Source organism: Somniosus microcephalus, chromosome 9, assembly GCF_052327205.1.
Source record: "Somniosus microcephalus isolate GS21.2 chromosome 9, FLI_Smic_1.0, whole genome shotgun sequence".
In the NCBI taxonomy this organism is placed as follows: domain Eukaryota; kingdom Metazoa; phylum Chordata; class Chondrichthyes; order Squaliformes; family Somniosidae; genus Somniosus; species Somniosus microcephalus.
Genome location: NC_140995.1, coordinates 52,846,952 through 52,867,670, shown reverse-complemented (window position 1 = coordinate 52,867,670; position 20,719 = coordinate 52,846,952). Strand labels below are relative to the sequence as shown.

The 20,719-nt window shown below is 47.9% G+C and overlaps 1 protein-coding gene across 1 annotated transcript in view; it reads left to right on the top strand.

The window, feature by feature from the left end:
* The window catches only part of col9a1b (collagen, type IX, alpha 1b), a 205,416-nt gene that overhangs the window by 168,810 nt on the left and 15,887 nt on the right, over nucleotides 1-20,719 (top strand). The window contains exons 29-30 of the mRNA XM_085998169.1: nucleotides 10,247-10,393; nucleotides 10,520-10,574. Of these exons, the coding sequence (XP_085854295.1) occupies nucleotides 10,247-10,393; nucleotides 10,520-10,574 (202 nt within the window). The remainder of the gene's footprint in view (nucleotides 1-10,246; nucleotides 10,394-10,519; nucleotides 10,575-20,719) is intronic.

The window sequence follows — 20,719 nt, the reverse complement described above, 5'->3', positions numbered from 1 at the left end:
TAGAGATGTGACAGGTTTTAAGCACGTACAGAAGCAGGGAAAGGGGGGAGGGGAGGAAAGAACAAAAGGGAAGGTTTGTGATAGGATGGAAGGCAGGAGAAATTAAATGACAAAAGGGATGATAGTGCAAGGCAAAAGGAGATGGTAGTGGGACAAGTAAAGAAATAAAAGATGAGCCTCGAGGAGCTGTAAATAGTAACAGCGGAATCATTACCAAAAGCTCTGACTGAGAAAATGGGAATACAAGATTAGGGACTCTGTGGACTGCAGCTAAAAAAATTGCCAGTTTGCAGTTCTTTACCCCATTCATGAAGCAATTCAATTTCATCAAATACAACAGAGGATTTTCAAAGTAAATATTTATTAAAAAAAGCTTCAAGAGCATCTGTCAAATCCAAATATCACACTCCAGGCATCACACTCTGTATAAAATACTAACAAATCATAACTGCACAGTCTATAAAAAAAGTGTACAAAAAGTGAAAGAAGCCCATTCATTTCCTGAATATTTTTGACCATGAGCTAACCTGGAGAGTTCATTGAGATAACAAGAGGAGGAGCCAAACCGCTGCCAATCTACAGAAAGTGCCAACAAACATGACCTCAGGCCTAATTTAAATTACTTCCTCACACGGAGTACCTCAAGGGAACAGGCTAGGTTAACAGCGAAACACCATCAACAACAACAACTTGTATTTATATAGCACCTTTAATGCAGAAAATCATCCCAAGACACTTAGGCCTAGAAATTCAGTATCGCCCCGTTTGGGGTGCCAGCCTTGCCAGGGCACTAAAAGTAGCACCCCAGAAGCATTCACGGCCGCCCGCCGGAAATTCAGTGGTAGCGCCCCAAAGGGAAGCACGGCGCTACTGGAGGCGCGCCGCATCCCTCTTGGGGCGCTGCGACTGAATATCGTGGCACAACGTGCCGCAGCGCCTCACGCTGCGGCATGTTGCGCTGCGGTACTGCAGGCCTTCCTCCCCTACATAAAGGGGAGGGGCCTTGTTCAGCGCGATCTGGGGCCCAGCTGGGCCCCCAAGGATCGCGAGTGCCGGCAAAAGAGCCCAGCACCGAGGAGAAGTGCCGGGCTCTTGGAACGCAGCTGGCACTCCGCGGGGGGGGGGGTTCAGGAGGCCAGGGACGGCAGCGCAGAGAGGTGCTGGCAGGCGGCCAGCAATAAAAATGGCCACCCCGCACCTCTCCTTTAATTTGCGCCTCCACCGCCGCAGGTAGGCCCCCCTGAACCGGTCGCACATAGCGTCCGGCAGTAAATCAGGGGGCGCATGCAAATATCACGGCCGGGGCGTCAGCGGGGCGCTGCGCACACCGATGATGTCATCGGTAGCGGCGCAGCGCTAACGGCTACCGCCACCACTAGAGTCCCGCTGAATTTAGTGGGAGGCGTGGCCAGTGGCTTGCGACCCACTTAGCGCCCTCTTAAGGCGCTAACAAGTGGCGCAGCCAACTGAATTTCTCCCCCTTAGTGTGCTCTAGACCCCAACCTACCTGAAAGTAATGCCGTGGGAGATCAGCTAACATACGATGTGTCCGTCACACGTCAGGTGTCACACTCTTACATAGAAACATAGAAGATAGGAGCAGGAGTAGGCCATTCGGCCCTTCGAGCCTGCTCCGCCATTCAATGCGATCATGGCTGATCATCAAATTTCAGTACCCGGTCCCTGCTTACTCCCCATACCCCTGGATCCCTTTAGCCTTAAGAAATATATCCAACTCCTTCTTGAATATATTTAATGAATTGGCTTCTACTGCCTTCTGTGGTAGAGAATTCCACAGGTTCACCACTCTCTGGGTGAAGAAATTCCTCCTCATTTCTGTCCTAAATGGCCTACCCCTTATCCTTAGACTGTGACCCCTGGTTCTGGACTCCCCGACCATCGGGAACATCCTTCCTGCATCTAGTCTGTCCAATCCTGTCAGAATTTTATAAGTTTCAATGAGATCCCCTCTCATTCTTCTAAACTCCAGCGAGTACAAACCCAATCGTCCCAATCTCTCCTCATACGTCATTCCTGCCATCCCAGGTATCAGCCTGGTGAATCTTCGCTTAACTCCTTCCATGGCAAGAACATCCTTCCTCAGATAAGGCGACCAAAACTGCACACAATACTCGATGTGGTCTCACCAAGGCTCTGTACAACTGCAGCAAGACATCCTTGTTCTTGTACTCAAACCCTCTTGCTACGAAGGCCAACATACCATTTGCCTTCTTAACCGCCTGCTGCACCTGCATGCTTACCTTCAGTGACTGGTGCACAAGGACACATTCAAATTTCTGTCACACTTAAAAATACGACATATAAGAAATAGTTGCTCAGTTCAAACTACAGAGAAACTTCCCTAGTAATGGAACATACTGTCCAATTGACCACAAAATGTATAACAAGAAAGAACACCTCTAATTGACTTGCTAAAAGCAATCACCCTCTTAGACCTTAGGTAGGCACAGAAGTTACACCCTCTGATCTTAAAGAGGTTTACCTAGTTTGCATCAGTGTTCCCACTAATTTTTTGGGTGCGTGGCCCCTTTAAGGGGCTGCGCGGACCATTCAAATTACCGCGTGTGTGCAATTTTTGCTATTCGAACGCTGTCCAGTCGGCTGCGAGGGACCTGCAGCCGCGCGGCCTATACAAAATATTGGTTTGCATACAGCTACACTTAAGAAACAGAATAGTGCATTATGCATTATATGGTATATTTCTCCGGTACGACACTCCAAAACAATAAGCAGTGTATGGGAGATCCACTTAATTATAAAAGCCATGACGCTCGGTCTCACACTTCACAAGTCACACAGTCACATATTGAAATTCCTGCGCCACACTTTTAAGAAAAGTATAAAAAGGCCACTCTAACCTTTTAATTAACCTGAGGATTTGCAGAGTGCAATCAGCCTCTAATTGACCTGAGGAAAGCACAGCAATTGTACCCTAGGATCATAGAATCATAGAATAGTACAGCACAGAAGGAGGCCACTCAGCCCATCTTCACTGGTTCTTTCGAAGAGCAATGCAGTTAGTCCCACTCCCCCGCTCTTTCCCCATATTCCTGCAATCTTTTCTCCTTCAAGTATTTATCCAACTCCCTGTTGAAGGCTACTATTGAATCTGTATCCACCACCCTATCAGGCAGTGCATTCCAAATTCTAACCACTCATTGTGTAAAAAGGTTTTTCCTCATGTCGCCTCTGGTTCTTTTACTAATCACCTTAAATCTACCCGTCAGCCATTGGAAACAGTTTCTCTTTATTTATTCTATGTAAACCATTTATGATTTTAAACACCTCTATCAAATCTCCTCTTAGTCTTCTCTGCTCAAAGGAGAACAATCCCAGTTTCTCCAGTCTATCCATGTAACTGTAATCCCTCAGCCCTGGAGCCATTCTAGTAAATCTCTTCTGCACCCTCTCCAAAGCCTTCACGTCCTTCCTAAAGTGCGGTGCCCAGAATTGGACACAATACTGCAGCTGGGGCTGAACTAGTGTATAGGTGTAGTGTAACCTTGTAGGCTCAACACCAGCTACATACAGTTGCATTTTAACAGCACAATAATTCCTTGTGGCCCAAGACTGAACAAAGTGGAGGAGAAGCATCTGGGAAGGCGCCGAACACCTCGAGTCTCTTCGCCGGGAGCAAGCGGAAGCCAAACGCAGGCAGCGCAAGGAGAGCACGTCAACCCAAGCACCCCACCCACCCGCCCCTTCAACCACTGTCTGCCCCACCTGTGACAGAGACTGTAGGTCCTGCATTGGACTCATCAGTCACCTGCGAACTCATTTTTAATGTGGAAGCAAGTCATCCTCGGTTCCGAGGGACTGCCTAAGAGAATACCTTGTGTGCTTCATGATATCACTCACAAGGTATTATTCTGCTGCTGTTCTTAGAGAATAGCTTATCCTACAACCTAGGATGAGCAGCACCATGTGATATCAGCTTGTATATAGTGTAACTGGTGCAAAGCAAACTTTAGAAGCTCCCACTGGAATGTCACTCACACTATTGATATAATTGACATTTGGATGCTGGTGAGCTTAGCAAGAACGAAAGACTTGCATTTATGTAGTGCCTTTTACAACCACCGGACGTCCCAAAGTGCTTTACAACCAATGAAGTACTCTTTGAAGTGTAGTCACTGTAAGGTAGGAAACGCAGCAGCTAATCTGCACACAGCATCCACATTATCACAAACAACAATGTGATAATGACCAGATAATCTGTTTTAGTGATGTTGATTGAGGAATAAATATTGGCCAGGACACCAGGGAGAACTTCTTCAGAATAGTGCCGTGGGATCTTTTATGTCCACCTGAGAGAGCAGGCTGGACCTTGGTTTAACATCTCATCTGAAAGATGGCACCTCCGACAGTGCAGCACTCCCTCAGCACTGCACTGGAGCACCAGTCTAGTTTTTTGTGCTCAAGTCTCTGGAGTGGAACTTGAACCCTCAACCTTCTGGCTCAGAGGCAAGGGTGCTACCACTGAGCCACAGCTGACAGTTAGGAGGAACAAGCTCAAAATTCTGACCCATGCAAAGAATTTCAGTGTAGTAAAGCATTGAATACTGCTGGAGTCCTGTTGGAGCATGCAATCACACATGTGCAGAGCCTGGCTGGGCTGGTCAGAGAGTGATGTAGATGTGCCGGTATAATTCAGCACTGCCAACTCTGCTTTGTCTAACTGGTACCTGTGGTACAGCAATGCCATTTAAGTTGAGCAAGGATCAAAAACTCCACGCAATGGAAATGAACAGGATATTCTTTGGTACACTGGGAGTTCTTTGCAAGGATCAAAATTTTGAGCTTGCTCCTCCTAAGCTCCAAATAAACCACTCCAAATATGCTGCTCCTTCTTCCTGTTGCCTCGCTTCTTTGAAATTAAGACTCATGGCACCGTCTCGCCCTCTAACTCTGCTGCCTGTTGTTACGTTTGCAAAGATAATCCAGAGACCGTAAGCAGAGTTCAGTTCATGTTGCTTTTTTAATGGCTGCCACACACACACACTTACAGGCAAAAACAATCGAATACCTATACACAATACTGTAAAGTCTGTGTGTTGTATAGCGAATTAATACACAGACTACAAGAGTAAACTTTAACAGGACTTTACTATTCGAAGGTCAGGGCGAATCTGCCCAATCACTCATTACACAGCACTTATATACCGGTGTGGTCACCACCGGTATTACAGTATACAGCAGCCAAAATAAAGTAGTGCAACACCTAAAATAGTTCTCTTAAAGGTGGACGGTTACATACAATAGTTCTCTTAAAGGTAGAACGGTTACATACACAACAATCCTCCCTTTTTAGCTTACAACACACTTATTCCCCATTAAACATAACATATATCCAACTTCATGTAAAACAGTTCACAGATGTAGTCTCTGCGGAAAACAGTTCACAGATTCAGTCTCTGCGGGAAAACAGTTCACAGATTCAGTCTCTGCGGAAACAGTTCACAGATTCAGTCTCTGTGGAGGCGTCTCCTGTGCTTCCTGACTCGGTCCGGACAACGCCTCGGTGTTGTAACAGTTCCCTGTGGTGTAGTCGGTTCACGTTGCTGGAGTGACTCATCCAATAGTCCTTCAATGGACTTAACAGCTTGAACTTCCGTCACTTCTGAACCAGCATTGCTGACTTCTAAAAGCTTGAGTACCTTGGAAAGTTTTTCTACTTCCGAACTGATTTGGCTCCGTTCGGAGGGACCACGTGTGTGATCTGGCAGGTGATAATGGTTCAGATGGTCATCTTCTGCTTCGACTTTTCCTTTTCTGCTTCTTGGAGACTCTCTGGGCTCCACTGTCAGCTGCCAGCTGCATGCACATTTCCTCCTTCTCTTCCTTCTTTTTCCGTAGTAGCGCCACCATCTCCCGGTGTTCCTTAGACTTTTTGTGATTCTTCATGGTTTCTGCACTTTGGAAGTTTTCATCACAAGCTGGGCAGAACAGGTCATCGTAATATTCGGTGTCGTCCAACAGGTCATGGTAATATTCGGTGTCGTCCTGAGCTAGGCCAGCGAGAGGGTCTTCTATTTCCTCCATACCCAGCTGGACGTTAGCCAGCTTTTGTTCCAAATCCAGACATTTTTCCTGAAGAGACTTCTTCATGTGTTCAGCTTCATCCAGCTTTTTCTGGGCTTTCTGCAAGTCTTTTACTAATGACCTCATTTGTGATTTCAATACTTCAACTTCATTCGGAGATTGATTGATCGGACTATTCAATCCCTTTACTGGAGCAGCTGTTTCAGCCTTCTGTTGTTCTACATTGACGTGAGTCAGCGTACTTTTGGCATCCACGGGCTGCTCTGCTGCAGTCTTCTCAGTCTGTGTTGTCACCTCAGCTATTTCAATAACTTTTGAGAGCTCCGAAACCCTTTCCTTTGAAGATTGAAGCTCGTGTTCAAGTTTTTCCCATTTCAGAGTCTTGTCCCTCAGCATATGAAGGAGTTGACTGACCGTTAACCCTTCTGACATCAGACGTTTCCCAGTATCGTCATCCTGTGTTTTTGACGGATAGGCTACAGGGCTGTTGGTAACCTTGCACTGGGGTCCTTTGCTGCTTCTAATTCTCCATCATCTGCAGCCTCCACCATTCGAATTTCAACAAATGAATCGTTCGGTGGTGCTGCACCCAACTTCAGTAGGAGCTCGGAATTCATGGCAACCAAATCAGCCTTTTCTGCCTGCAACCTGCTAACAAGCGCCTTCAGTTGCTGAACATCTTGCTCCACCAGATTAGAGCACGCACCTTCAGAAACCGAATCAGCTTTGATTCGTTTGGCCTCCTCGCGCAGACGGTTTGTGTGCTCCTGCTCCATTTTCTCCATCAGCTGCTTCTGTTGTCTTTCCAGATTCTCCCACTCTGTATCAAAGAACTTTTTCGTTGCATTCATCTCTTGCTCAAGACGGCGAATCATTTGTTCTAATTGTTGTTGTAGTTTGAATTGGAGTTGAGTTCGAGCCCGGTGTCCCTCAGAAGTGTGCATGTCTGTAGGCTGGACAGACTCAGAATTCTCTGTCAAACTATGTTGTTGTTGCTCAGTGGAATTCTGTTCTGAAACTTTGTTCTCCTCTAAAGCATAAGCATTTATGCGCTCCTTCGTTTTTCCAACATTAGTCTGCAAGTCCATTTTAGCCTTGTCTTTTGCACATGGGTTGGTCTTACCATCATCAGTTCCAGAGTCTGGGCTGATTATCTTCACCGAGTTCTCACTCTTTATGGTTTTTAGGAAGTGCCAGTCCATATTTATTTTCCTGATCCACTCCCGTCCCAGAAGTGGTGGACCCCCCTCAGGCAGTACATATAAGTCCATTCCTTGGTGTTCTTTACCCTTGTCTCTCACCTTGACTTTTATCTTTCCGATGGGTTATACTCTTCGCCCCGTGTATGTCTGCAATACAATCTTGGTATCTCTCAAGGGAATATGTGAGAATAGCCTCTTGTAGTCCTTTCGGTTTATGACTGTTAGGGCTGATCCTGTGTCCAATTCCATTTTCACTTGGACTCCGGCTATTTTGAGTGTGACCCAGATAATTTGTAGGTCAACTTCCTTACTCGCATTGTGAATTCTCAGACTATCCAGTTCTTGGCTGTTGGAGTCTGAATCCGAATTCTGTTCATCTGAACTCTTCTCAGTCACCTTGTGTACCTTGCTGTGCTTTTCCTGCGGTGACTTTTTTTTGTTGCTGGTCTTCTTTCCTGACCGGCATACTTTAGCTATGTGACCAATCTTGCCACATTTTCTACATTCCTGGTTTTTAAACCAGCATTGGTTCTGGTCGTGTGTTGTCTTCCCACAACGATAACATTTCGTTGTACCCGAAGTCATTTGATCCACGCTGAGTACCGCTGCCTTCAGCTGCATTTCCGCCGTGCCTCTCGCTGCGGCTTCGTGCGATGCTGCAATAAGGACAGCCTTATCAAGTGTAAGATCGTTCTCTTCAAGCAGTCGCTTTTGTGTTCCTTCCTTCGACAACCCGCACACGAACTTGTCTCTCAATGCCTCTGTCAGATTTTCCCCAAACTGACAGTATTTCGCTAGTCTACGTAGTTCAACCAAATATTCCGCGTTGCTTTCCTCTTTCCGTTGCGTTCTCGCATAAAATTTGAATCGTTCCGCCAACATCAGTGGTGTGGGGTTCAAATGATCCTTCAGGACAGCAACAATATTAGCGAACGTCTGATCCACCGGTTTAGCCGGTGATAGAAGATGCTTCAATAGCCCGTATGTCTTCGCCCCCATTGAGTTTAGTAAGGTTATAGCTTTATCATCATCTTCTATTTTATTGGCCTCACAATATATCTCGATGCGTTCTACATACGTGGCCCAATCTTCTACCTCGGAATCGAAATCGTTGATGTTACCACGCTTAGGCATCTTCACAATCTAAGAAACAACAACGAAGTTTTCCTTTAACTTTTTTTTTTCTAAAATGGCGGTTTCCCGCGCTGATCTTCTTCCCCGCCCACTTTCAAGATGGCGGTTTCGCACTTGTCTTCTTCCCCGCCTAACTGGCGGCTTCCCGCGTTTCTTCCTCTGGTGGGAGGGGTAAGCTTTGCCCTCGGGCGATGACCGCTGGTTTACGGGGTTTGCAGCCTGCGCGCCGGCTTCAGTTTATTCTGAAGCGCGCGCGAGAACAGCCGATCGCGTTCCCTTTTTCGGCAGGGGCAACCGGCGCTGGGGACAACCAGTTGGCGTCGGACAGCTCCAGCTCCCGGTCCTTCACGGCAGCCGCTGTAAGCCGCTGGCCGGAACCTCGCTCGGCCCCGCTCCCCCCTCGCTCGGGCTCTGTCTCTCCCGCTCGCCGGCACGGTCTCGCTCGCTCTCTCTCTCGGGCTCCGTCTCTCCCGCTCGCTCGGCTCTCCCAGACCTCCCGCAGTCCGGTCCTTTCCTCCCCCGGCTGCGGCCGAGTCCCTCGCAGTTTATTTATTTATTTATTGCCTCCGCGCCTTATGATCCCGGTCACAGCGCCTCGCGGCCTCGGTAGGTGCCCGGCCTTTTACCCGCTGCGTTCCCGCTTGTAGTCCGGTCTCTCACACCGGCTGCGTTCCCTGCACCGCGGCTGCCGTGCCCTACGCTGCCCCAGTCTCAGCGCCTCTGGCCCCGACTTCTGTCCGGCTCCTTTCCCCTGGCCGTGGTCGAGTTCACTGCCCTTATCCTCCGTTTCTTTTTTATTTTTCCCCCTACTCACAGTCAACGTGGCCGACTTGCTTCTCGTGGCTGATCGGCTCACTCACTACCGTGACAGAAGGGACGATCACTGCCTGTTGCTGATGGAAGGCCTCGTGTCAGAATTCTTCCTTCTTCCTTGCTCTGCAGACTCGAGTCTTCTCTCAGCAGAACGGCGAGGGCGGATGCCTCTTCTCGACGCTTGTTAACTGCTTCGGATGTATCGCTGCCGCAGGGTAAGATCGAACTCGTCGCCACTGTAAAGTCTGTGTGTTGTATAGCGAATTAATACACAGACTACAAGAGTAAACTTTAACAGGACTTTACTATTCGAAGGTCAGGGCGAATCTGCCCAATCACTCATTACACAGCACTTATATACCGGTGTGGTCACCACCGGTATTACAGTATACAGCAGCCAAAATAAAGTAGTGCAACACCTAAAATAGTTCTCTTAAAGGTGGACGGTTACATACAATAGTTCTCTTAAAGGTAGAACGGTTACATACACAACAAATACAATGATAACAGCACTATCAAACTCCATGTGCTCAGGCCAAGGCAATCGAGTACCTATCACCAATGTCAGACACAACACCCGTATCCATGACTAACACAACAAAGGATGCCATTTTCAAGCATCAAACATGGAGAGATAGAGCTCAATGACTCATCACATCACGGCTCAATCTGCAGCCCGCCCAGATAAATCAGTGCCGGTCCCTTCAAGAAGTTCAAATGGAGCCAGTATCTTTTCTGAAGTTATGTGACGTTGCAGTTCCAAATTTTAAAGACAGGAAGAGAAGAGACAAATCGGGACGCTGTGATTCGATGATGGCAAACTCTGGCTTTAAAAGCTTAAAGATTACAGACGGAAGGAAAACAAATACTGAGTCCCACACTCTGGAGGAAAGGGTAGACGACAGTACAGTTATTCTTGATTTAAACCCTGTGGAGGTACAAAGCGGAGATACCAGAGACTGCAGATAACAGAGTGAAATTTGTACTTGATTAAACCTCTACTTTTTCTGAGATTTTTCTTTCCAATTTTCCAGCTTGGTAAATCTGGTGAAGCTGGACTCCGAGGCAAAGACGGGATCCGTGGTCTGCCGGGTACAGAGGGTCCCCAGGGCGCTCTCGGAGCACTAGGTTTACAAGGAAATCGTGGATCTACCGGCCTACCTGGAAAACAGGGTCTACCTGTAATTATGAGTACAATTTTATGTTTATGCAAAGCAGAGATTTGCATTCATCATATTTACTTAACAGGTTTTGATTTTTGCTTAGTAATTTCTTTTTAATCCCTCTTTTAAAATGATCATTCCTAGGGGAAAGAACCTACTGACCAACACGTTAGACAAGTATGCATGAGAATAATGCAAGGTGAGTACCTCTGTCTCTGATGAAAATGGGTGTAAATAGTCTACCATTTTGCAATAAAATGCTGAACTTTTATAGCACTAAGTAACAAAGTATGGTTAATCCACTGCAGCTCCTCACTAAAACACTTGATCCAGCTGTAATATAAACAGTCCGATATATGTACACTGGGGGAGATATTCAACTGCTGGCTGTCTGATTCTTGCCTGAAAAATGGGTGGGTAGCAATTGAAAGTCAGGAGGGGGTAGGGGGAGGATCTCCGCTTTGATGCCCAAGGCTCACTTGATGCAATTTTCAGGCAGACCTGTAAAGGGGTGAGCAGGCCACCTGCTTGAAACAGGCAGGCGGCTGATTGAATAATAAAATCAGATCCCTATGCTGGCTGTAGGATCCCGATTACAATTTTCAGGTACAATGGATTGAGCATGCGTCACGCACATTCCACCCAGGCTTTGAGTAGCCTAACCAGCGGTTCTTGATGGGCCCAGGGGGAGGAAGAGCACTACCTCTGGGGGGCCCAGAAAAGTTTGACTCGCTGCTGGCCCGTTCAATGACCGCCCTCCCCGCCCCAGATCACCTCCCCACCCCCAGACCCGATCTGGTGGCTGGTTCAGTGCATGCCCCTCTGCAGCTCGCAGGTGGCATGAGCGTCCGGGCCTCATGCTGACATCATGCCTGTTTCATATAGCAGTCGAAGATCGCCCCCCACTCATATCAAATCTCTGTCCCTGCTGTAAAAGTGGAGGGGTTAAATCCATTTAAACTGAACGCTCAATGTCAGCCGTAGCTCGGTGGGTTGCACTCTCCTCTCTGAGTCAGAAGTTTGTTAGTTCAAGCCCCAGTCCAGAGATTTGAGCACAAAGTTTAGGCTGACACTCCAGTGCAACACTGTGGGAGCTGCCGTCTTTCTGGCAAAACAGGCTCGAGGGGCTAAATGGCCTATTCCTGTTCCTATGTTCCTAAAATCGCGGAGTGGGGTACTTGATACGAGCACCTAAACATTTGTACAATTGCTAACAGCAATTTGAAGGCCTAGTCCTACCTAGTACAGTTTTGATTTATTGGCTTGATTTGAGGATACCAGGCTCATTTCTTACATAAGAAATAGGAGCAGGAATAGGCCACTTGGCCCCTGGAGCCTGCTCCGCCATTCAATAAGGTCATGGCTGATCTAGGGCTCAAAGAAAATTCCCAGCCCGCTCCCCATAACCCTTCACTCCCTTATCTTGCAAAAATTTGTCTATCTCCACTTTAAATGTATTTAATGACCCAACCTCCACAGCTCTCTGGGGCAGAGAATTCCACAAATATACGACCCTCTGAGAGAAGAAGCTCCCCCTCATCTCAGCTCTAATAGGGCGACCCTTTATTCTGAGGCTGTGCCCCGAGTTCTAGATTTCCCCATGAGGAAACATGCTCTCTGCGTCTACCCTGTCGATCTTCCAGGGAGATCATGATAAAAAGTCAACATGGTTTACCAAGAGAGAGTCCCATTGTAGAAAATAAACCAAGGCCTGAAGCACTACGTAGGGTGAAATGGTGGTAACACCTGGGCAGATCAGTACAGGTTAATAGGAGAATCATCTGCAAGGATGATGCGAGAGAGGGGCAAAATATGGACTTGGTGCCGGACATCACCAGTCAGCTGCACATTCAATGGATGGACCATTTTTACAAAACTCACCTTCTCATCGCCGGCTAGGCTCCAGGATACTGTCTCCAGGACATTAATTAGTTGTCTCAGGTGGGTGTAAAAGATCCCTTGGAACTATTGACCGGTGTCCTGGCCAAAATATTTATCTCTCAACCTACATCACTAAAAGAGATTATCTGATCTTTATCACATTGCTGTTTGTGTGCAAATTGGCTGCTGCGTTTCCTATGTTACAACAGTGACTACACTTCAAAAAAAAAGGTCTTTAATTGGCTGTAAAGCATTTTGGGACGTCCTGAGGTTGTGAAAGGTGCTATATAAATGCAAGTTCTTTATTTGTTTGAGAGAAGAAGTATTTAATCTCCTACTTTGATAAGAATAATCAAATATTAGGACCTGCTCCTCCAGCAAAGGCATTTATCATCTGTCGCATTCAATGCAATGGGGATTTTTGGCTGTTAGAATCTGAAACAAAACTTCAGAGATGTTCAAAATTTAATATAACTGTCACCTTTATATGGCAACTGACACCATTTGCAAGTGCATAACAATAGTCTAATCCTGTTAATGCAGAGATAGTTCAAAATTTGAATTATTCAGCAGTTCTCAATAAGAGAGCACAGCTGCTGTATTTGCATTATTTCAATATGAATCTACAGATAATGCCAATGAATCAACTTTAAATTAAAACAAAATATCTGGAATGCTGGAAGTCTGAAATATAATAAACAGAAAATGCTGGAAATACTCAGCTGGTCAGGCAGCATCTGTGGAGAGAGAAACAGAGTTAATGTTTCAGGTCAATGACGTTTCGTCAGAACTGGAAAATGTTACAGATGTAACAGGTTTTTAAGCAAGTGCAGGGGCAGGGAAAGGGGGGAGGGGAGGAAAGAACAAAAGGGTCTGTGATAGGCTGGAAGGCAGGAGAGATTAAATGACAAAAGGGATGATGGTGCAAGGCAAAAGGAGATGGTAAGATAGCAAAATACTGCAGATGTTGGAAATCCGAAATAACAACAGAAAATGCTGGAAAAACTCAGCAGGTCAGGCAACATCCGTGGAGAGAAATTTGAGTTGACGTTTCGGGTCGAACCCTTCTTCAAATGGGGCAAGTAAAGAAACAAAAGAAACAAAAGATGGGTCGAGAGGAGCTGAGAATGGGAATAGCAGAATCATTACCAACAGCTGCTGTCCGAAAAAATGGGAGCAGTGGCTATGGTCTGAAATTGTTGAACTCGATGTCGAGTCCAGAAAGCTGTAAAGTGCCTAATTGAAAGATGAGGTGCTGTTCCTCGAGCTTCTTTAACTTTAAATTAAGAGGAGTAGACTAGTTTGAAACTCTCAGGGCTGGATTTTACTCACAGAGATGAGTTGGGGGTGGGACTGCTGCCTTCCGGGTTCTAGTCCCGCCCCCCAGCGACGCCCGACGCACAGACGCTATTTTCCCCTGATTGGCCTTGTTAAGCCCACCCTGTGGGCTTGCCGGCCAATTAAGGGAAAGCCGGTGTCAGATGACGTCAGTTGATTACACTTTGGCGTGATTTTCCCACTGGAGGCGAGATGGAGGCGGGTTTTAATTTGGGTGGGTTTGAAACCCGCCTCCTCTGATAGTTTTCAAAAAATTGCGATTTCCCCCTGATTGGCCACTTGATTTCAGAGCTGTGGGTTGCCCTTGGTCAATTAGTGTTTTGGGACTGAAACCTGCCTCTGTTGACAGCACTTTTCCAGTCTGATTTTATGGTTTCTTGCTGCCTTGGATCATTCCACAGGATTTCTGCAACATTTTCTGAGAAACCACTGGGCTGGATTTCCTGAATGGGAAGCTTTTGGAGGTGGGACTGCTGCTTGCCGGGTCTCAGCTTCTGGCCAACCAGCGTGAATTTCCCCTGATTGACCTTGTTAAGCCCGCCCAGCGGGCTCAGCAGGCCAATTAGGGGGCAGTCAGTGACAGAGCACGTCAATGTATGACGTGTCATCTGTCAAGAACTTTTGAAAGAAGAAATGTCATCGTTTGACAGCTCTGTGAAGCTGTCAAACACTGACATTCTGTGTAGTTTGATGAGTCCTTGTGTTCAGGACTCATAAACCTTTCTACTTTGCAAAAATCAGCTGGCTGTTGGATGGGAGGATGCAACAGCCAGTCTGTGATCTCTACAATAGAGATGTCGGGGACTCCGGCTCCACAGCGGCTAAAGGCTGTAGGTAGAAACAAAGCTAAGTTAACATTTTCTAACACTTTACACTCACCTCACATACCACTCCACACTTGCACCCATCACTCACATCTACATCGCAATTTCAGACCCCTTCAACCCCTGCAGACCTCCTACTCACCTCCTACACCCTGGCGGGGTTCCCCCAGGTCGGGAAGCCTGCACTTCAGCACGAAAAATGGGGATAATCCTATTTTCTGCCTGTTAACTAGCTGTTAACAGGCAGTTAATAGGCTTTAATCCCTTCCCGCCTCCAAGGAGATGGGACCCGGGGCAGGACGGCTTCCCGCCTCCTGGCAAGAGGGCATGGAATCCGGGCTGGGGGCGGATTTGCTACCCGCCCCCAAATTCTGCAACTTTCCCGCCTCCATACCTGCCTCCTTGGGGCTGAGAAAATCCAGCCCACTATGTCCAATTCCAAGGTAAGAACCTCCCTGAGGCTCTCGGATGAGGCGCTGCAAATGTTGTTTGAGGGGCTGACAGCTAGCAGGGAGGTGCTCTTCCACTCATCTGGGAGGAAGAGACCTCCCAAAAAAACCAAACCTCTGTGGGTACAGCTGGCAAGGGATATAACCTCCAGATCTGTGTGCAGAGTGGGTGTAAGTTTCTGTGTATTGATTAAATGGCATCCCTGTTGGAAAGCATTAAAATGATTTGATGCCAAAATGTTGGCGTTATGCCATCTGTTCTTTCACTTTAGGCAGCTCCACAGTGCGTGCTCCGCCACACTTGCATTGTCAGGTTGGTGGCCTGAGTGAAAGGAGGTCAGAGAGTCATGTCCATTGTAAATGATGTCTTAGGATGGAGCCAAGGACATGTGCCAACTTGGACAACCTATGCAAATTTGGCCAAGATAAGTTCATCCCTTGCATCCCGGGCAGCCATGCGCTCGCGTGCTGCCGCTGCTGCTGGTCAATACACCGGCGCTCTGACCTCCTCCTGCTCCTTCTCCTCCTCCTGCTCCTCCTCCTCCTCCGCCTCCACCTCCTCCAGATCCTCCTCCTCCTCATCCTCATCTGAGGAGGGCTGGAACTGAGCCACTTGCTCATCAGGAAGCTCCAAGCCACGACACTGTGCGATGTTGTGCAGTGTACAGCAGACCACAACCATTCTGGAGACCTTGCATGGTGTATACTGCAGGGCTCCACCAGATCGGTCAAGGCAATGGAAGCGCACCTTCAACAACCCAATGGTTTGCTCGATGATGGACCTGGTCGAAGTGTGGCTAGCGTTGTAATGCTCTTCAGCCTCATTAGCTGGCCTCCTGATCGACGTCATTAGCCACTTTTTCAGGGGGTAGCTTTTGTCACCAAGGAGCCATCCGGTAAGTTGGTTTGGCGGATTGAAAAGTGGAAGAACACTAGAGTGCTGCAGGATGAAAGAGTCATGGCAACTACCACAGAACTTAGCGCAAACATGCAAGAACTCCTTCTTGTGGTTACACACCAGCTGTACGTTGAGGGAGTGGAAGCCCTTTCAGTTGACAAAGATAGGGTTGTGATGGGGTGCCCTAAGGGCCACATGTGTGCTGTCTATGACGCCCTACACCATTGGCATGCCTGCCATATTTGCAAAGCCAACTGCATGCGCGGTTATACTTGATCCCTTGAGAAGTGGATGTAATTGTGGGCCTTAGTAAAAAGGGCATCGGTAACCTGCGTGATGCAACTGTGGGCGGCCGACTGGGAGATGCCGCTGATGTCTGCTGATGATCCCTGGAAGGAGCCTGAGGCAAAGAAGTTGAGTGCGGTGGTGACTTTGACAGCTACTGGTAAGGGGTGTCCACCCATTCCTCTGGGCACCAGGTCATTCTGCAGCAGTCCGCAGATCTCTTGGACAACCTCTCGTGAAAGTCTCAGCCTCCTTTGGCACTGCTGCTCACTCATGTTGAGGCAGCTCATCCTCTGTCTGCAAACCCTCTGTCGGGGGTATCTCCTGTGGCGAGGTGTCTCGATGCGCTGGCACCTTCTGCCTTGTGCAGCATCAGGTGGCTGAGCAGGAGGTTGGGGCTCCTGCTGCAGTTGCTGCTGAGCGGCCTGGTTCTGCTGCTGCCGTGGATGCTCCTTATCCGAATCTGAGGTCCATGGTGACAGAAAATGAATGGTTCCCATGCTGCTTGCAGATGCCTCCATTGGGGAAGCGCTCATAGCAAATGGGGAGAGTGTCTTCCATGGAGGTCCCACAGTTGATAGCTTCAAGCTGCAGCACTTCCGACTTCGGAAGGCCTTCTAAAAGTACTCAAAGTCCTTTTAAAGCAAAGATCCGCCACCTGCAACTAATCCCTGATGAAATAAACAATTTAATGTTGGACCTGCAGCTCTGAGGAGGCAACCCACTTGTCAACCCGTGTGGTTTAGAAGGGTCGTGGAACATGCCAAAATGGTTGAAAAATCACGAGGGCCTCGCAAAATAGGCTTAGAGAGGCCCTTAATGAGCATTTAATCATCTCAACAAACGCTATGGCCAGCTGGAGGCAGGACTGTTTCCTGCCCTCCAAAACCGGCAGCGGCAAAATCCCGCAGAGGTGGGTTGGAGGCGGGCAACGAACCCGCCCTCATTGTTTCTGATTTTCCCGCCTTTCCCGCCTCCTCGGACGTCAGAAAATCATCCCCTTCCCCTGCCAGTCTTCTTAAAGGCACATGAACCATAAAATTTTGACAGATGATTTGACAGTATTTGACAGCATTGAGGTGCTGTCAAACACTGACAATCACTGTACAAAGGTGAGCCCTTGCATCCAGGCTCTCCAGTGACTCCTTAGGATGAAACAGATGGCAGCTGCAGGTGAGGGTGCAGAAGCGATCTGTCACTTCTCCCATTGAGGTGAGGCCACACAAACACTTCAAAGCTTGTCACTTACAGAAAAATCTAACACATTAAAAATGACTTTCCCAACATTTCCTTACCTCTGATACTCACCAGTGTCCCATTGCATCCTTTGCACCACTTCTGTAGCTGTCATCTGTACACCAACAGTACAACAGACCCACAGCACGCCTCACTTACCCTGGCGGTGTTCCCCGACGTCGGGAAGCCCGCAGCAGAAGTCGCAAAATGGGAAAAAGCCTCTTAACTGCCTGTTAACGACCTGTTAACAGGCAGTTAAGTGGTTATAACCCTCTTCCCACCGCTAGGAGTCGAGTCCCTGTGCAAATCGGGGACCCGACTCCTGGGAAGATTGGTGGGAGGCGGGTTGGGAGCGGGTTCGGGACCCGCTCCCATTCTTTTTGATTTTCCCACCAGTCCTGCCTCCAAAGCTGCCTCCCCAGGGCTGGCAAAACCTAGCCCAAAGCGTTCAATTTCCCACAGGCCAGCAGTTTGCAGATCAGCAAATTGCGATGAATTGTAAAGCAAACACTCATTTACTGAGGCACAACCAGCATCTCAGTGCTCTCTAGCAATATAGAAACATAGAAACGTAGAAGATAGGAGCAGGAGTAGGCCATCCGGCCCCTCGAACCTGTTCCGCCATTTAATGAGATCATGGCTGATCATCCAAATTCAGTACCCTGTTCCTGCTTTCTCCCCATATCCCTTGATCCCTTTAGCCTTAAGAAATATATCTAACTCCTTCTTGAATATAGTTAATGAGTTGGCCTCAACTGCCTTCTGTGGTAGAGAATTCCACAGGTTCACCACTCTCTGGGTGAAGAAATTCCTCCTCATCTCAGTCCTAAATGGCTTACCCCTTATCCTTAGACTGTGACCCCTGGTTCTGGACTCCCCCGCCGTCGGGAACATCCTTCCTGCATCTAGTCTGTCTAGTCCTGTTAGAATTTTATGTTTCAATGAGATCCCCTCTCATTCTTCTAAACTCTAGCGAATATAAGACACTGGATACTGCAAAGGCTATGGGCCCTGACAACATTCCGGCAATAGTACTGAAGACTTGTGCTCCAGAACTAGCTACGCCCCTAGCCAAACTGTTCCAGTACAGCTACAACACTGGCATCTACCCGGCAATGTGGAAAATTGCCCAAGTATATCCTGTCTACAAAAAGCAGGACAAATCCGACCCGGCCAATTACCGTCCCATCAGTCTACTTTCAATCATCAGCAAAGTGATGGAAGGTGTCATCGACAGTGCTATCAAGCGGCACTTACTCAGCAATAACCTGCTAACTGAAGCCCAGTTTGGGTTCCGCCAGGGCCACTCAGCTCCTGACCTCATTACAGCCTTGGTCCAAACATGGACAAAAGAGCTGAACTCAAGAGGTGAGGTGAGAGTGACTGCCCTTGACATCAAGGCAGCATTTGATCGAGTGTGGCATCAAGGAGCCCTAGCAAAACTGAAGTCAATGGGAATTAAGGGGAAAACTCTCCATTGGTTGGAATCATACCTAGCACAAAGGAAGTTGGCTGTGGTTGTTGGAGGTCATTCATCTCAATCACATGACATCACTGCAGGAGTTCCTCAGGGCAGTGTCCTAGGCCCAACCATCTTCAGCTGTTTCATCAATGACCTTCCCTCCATCATAAGGTCAGAAGTGGGGATGTTTGCTGATGATTGCACACTGTTCAGCACCATTCGAGACTCGTCAGATACTGACGCAGTCCGTGTCCATATGCAGCAAGACCTGGACAACATTCAGACTTGGGCTGACAAGTGGCAAGTAACATTCGCACCACACAAGTGCCAGGCAATGACCATCTCCAACAAGCGAGACTCTAACCATCTCCCCTTGACATTCAATGGCATTACCATCGCTGAATCCCCCACTATCAACATCCTGGGGATTACCATTGATCAGAAACTGAACTGGACCAGCCATATAAATACTGTGGCTACAAGAGCAGGCCAGAGGCTGGGAATTCTGCGGCGAGTGTCTCACCTCCTGACTCCCCAAAGCCTTTCCACCATCTACAAGGCACAAGTCAGGAGTGTGATGGAATACTCTCCACTTGCCTGGATGAGTGCAGCTCCAACAACACTCAAGAAGCTCGACACCATTCAGGATAAAGCAGCCCGCTTGATTGGCACTCCATCCACCACCTTCAACATTCACTCCCTCCACCACCGGCGCACTGTGGCTGCAGTGTGTACCATCTACAAGATGCACTGCAGCAACTCGTCAAAGCTCCTTCAACAGCACCTTCCAAACCCGCGACCTCTACCACTTAGAAGGACAAGGGCAGCAGACGCATGGGAACATCACCACCTACAAGTTCCCCTCCAAGCCACATACCATCCTGACTTGGACCTGTATCGCCGATCCTTCACTGTCGCTGGGCCAAAATCCTGGAACTCCCTTCCTAACAGCATTGTGGGTGTACCTACACCATATGGACTGCAGCGGTTCAAGAAGGCGGCTCACCACCATCTTCTCAAGGGCAATTAGGGATGGGCACTAAATGCAGGCCTAGCCAGCGACGCCCACATCCCATCAATGAATAAAAAAATAAATTTAAAAAATCAACCCAATCTCTCTTCATACGTCATTCCTGCCATCCCAGGTATCAGTCTGGTGAATCTTCGCTGCACTCCCTCCATGGCAAGAACATCCTTCCTCAGATAAGGTGATCAAAACTGCACACAATACTCAAGGTGTGGTCTAACCAAGGCCCTGTACAACTGCAGCAAGACATCCTTGCTCCTGTACTCGAATCCTCTTGCTATGAAGGCCAACATACCATTTGCCTTCTTAACCGTCTGTTGCACCTGCATGCTTGCCTTCAGTGACTGGTGCACAAGGACACCCAGGTCTCATTGCACTTCCCCTTTTCCCAATCTATTGCCGTTCAGATAATAATCTGTCTTCCTGTTTTTGCCACCAAAGTGGATAACCTCGCATTTATCCACATTATACTGCATCCACCATGCATCTGCCCAATCACCCAACCTGTCCAAATCATACTGGAGTTTCTCTGCATCCTCCTCACAGCACACACGCGCACCCAGCTTTGTGTCATCTGCAAACTTGGAAATATTACATCTAGTTCCCTCGTCTAGATCATTAATATATATTGTGAATAGCTGGGGTCCTAGCACCGATCACTGCGGTACCCCACTAGTCACTGCCTGCCACTCAGAAAAAGACCCGTTTATTCCAACTCTTTGCTTCCTGTCTGCCAACCAGTTCTCTATCCAATTCAGTACCTTACCCCCAATCCCATGTGCTTTCACTTTGCACGCTAATCTCTTATGCGGGACCTTATCGAAAGCCTTCTGAAAGTCCAAATACACCACATCCACTGGTTCTCCCTTATCTATCCTACGTTACATCCTCAAAAAATTCCAGTAGATTAGTTAAGCATGATTTACCTTTTGTAAATCCATGTT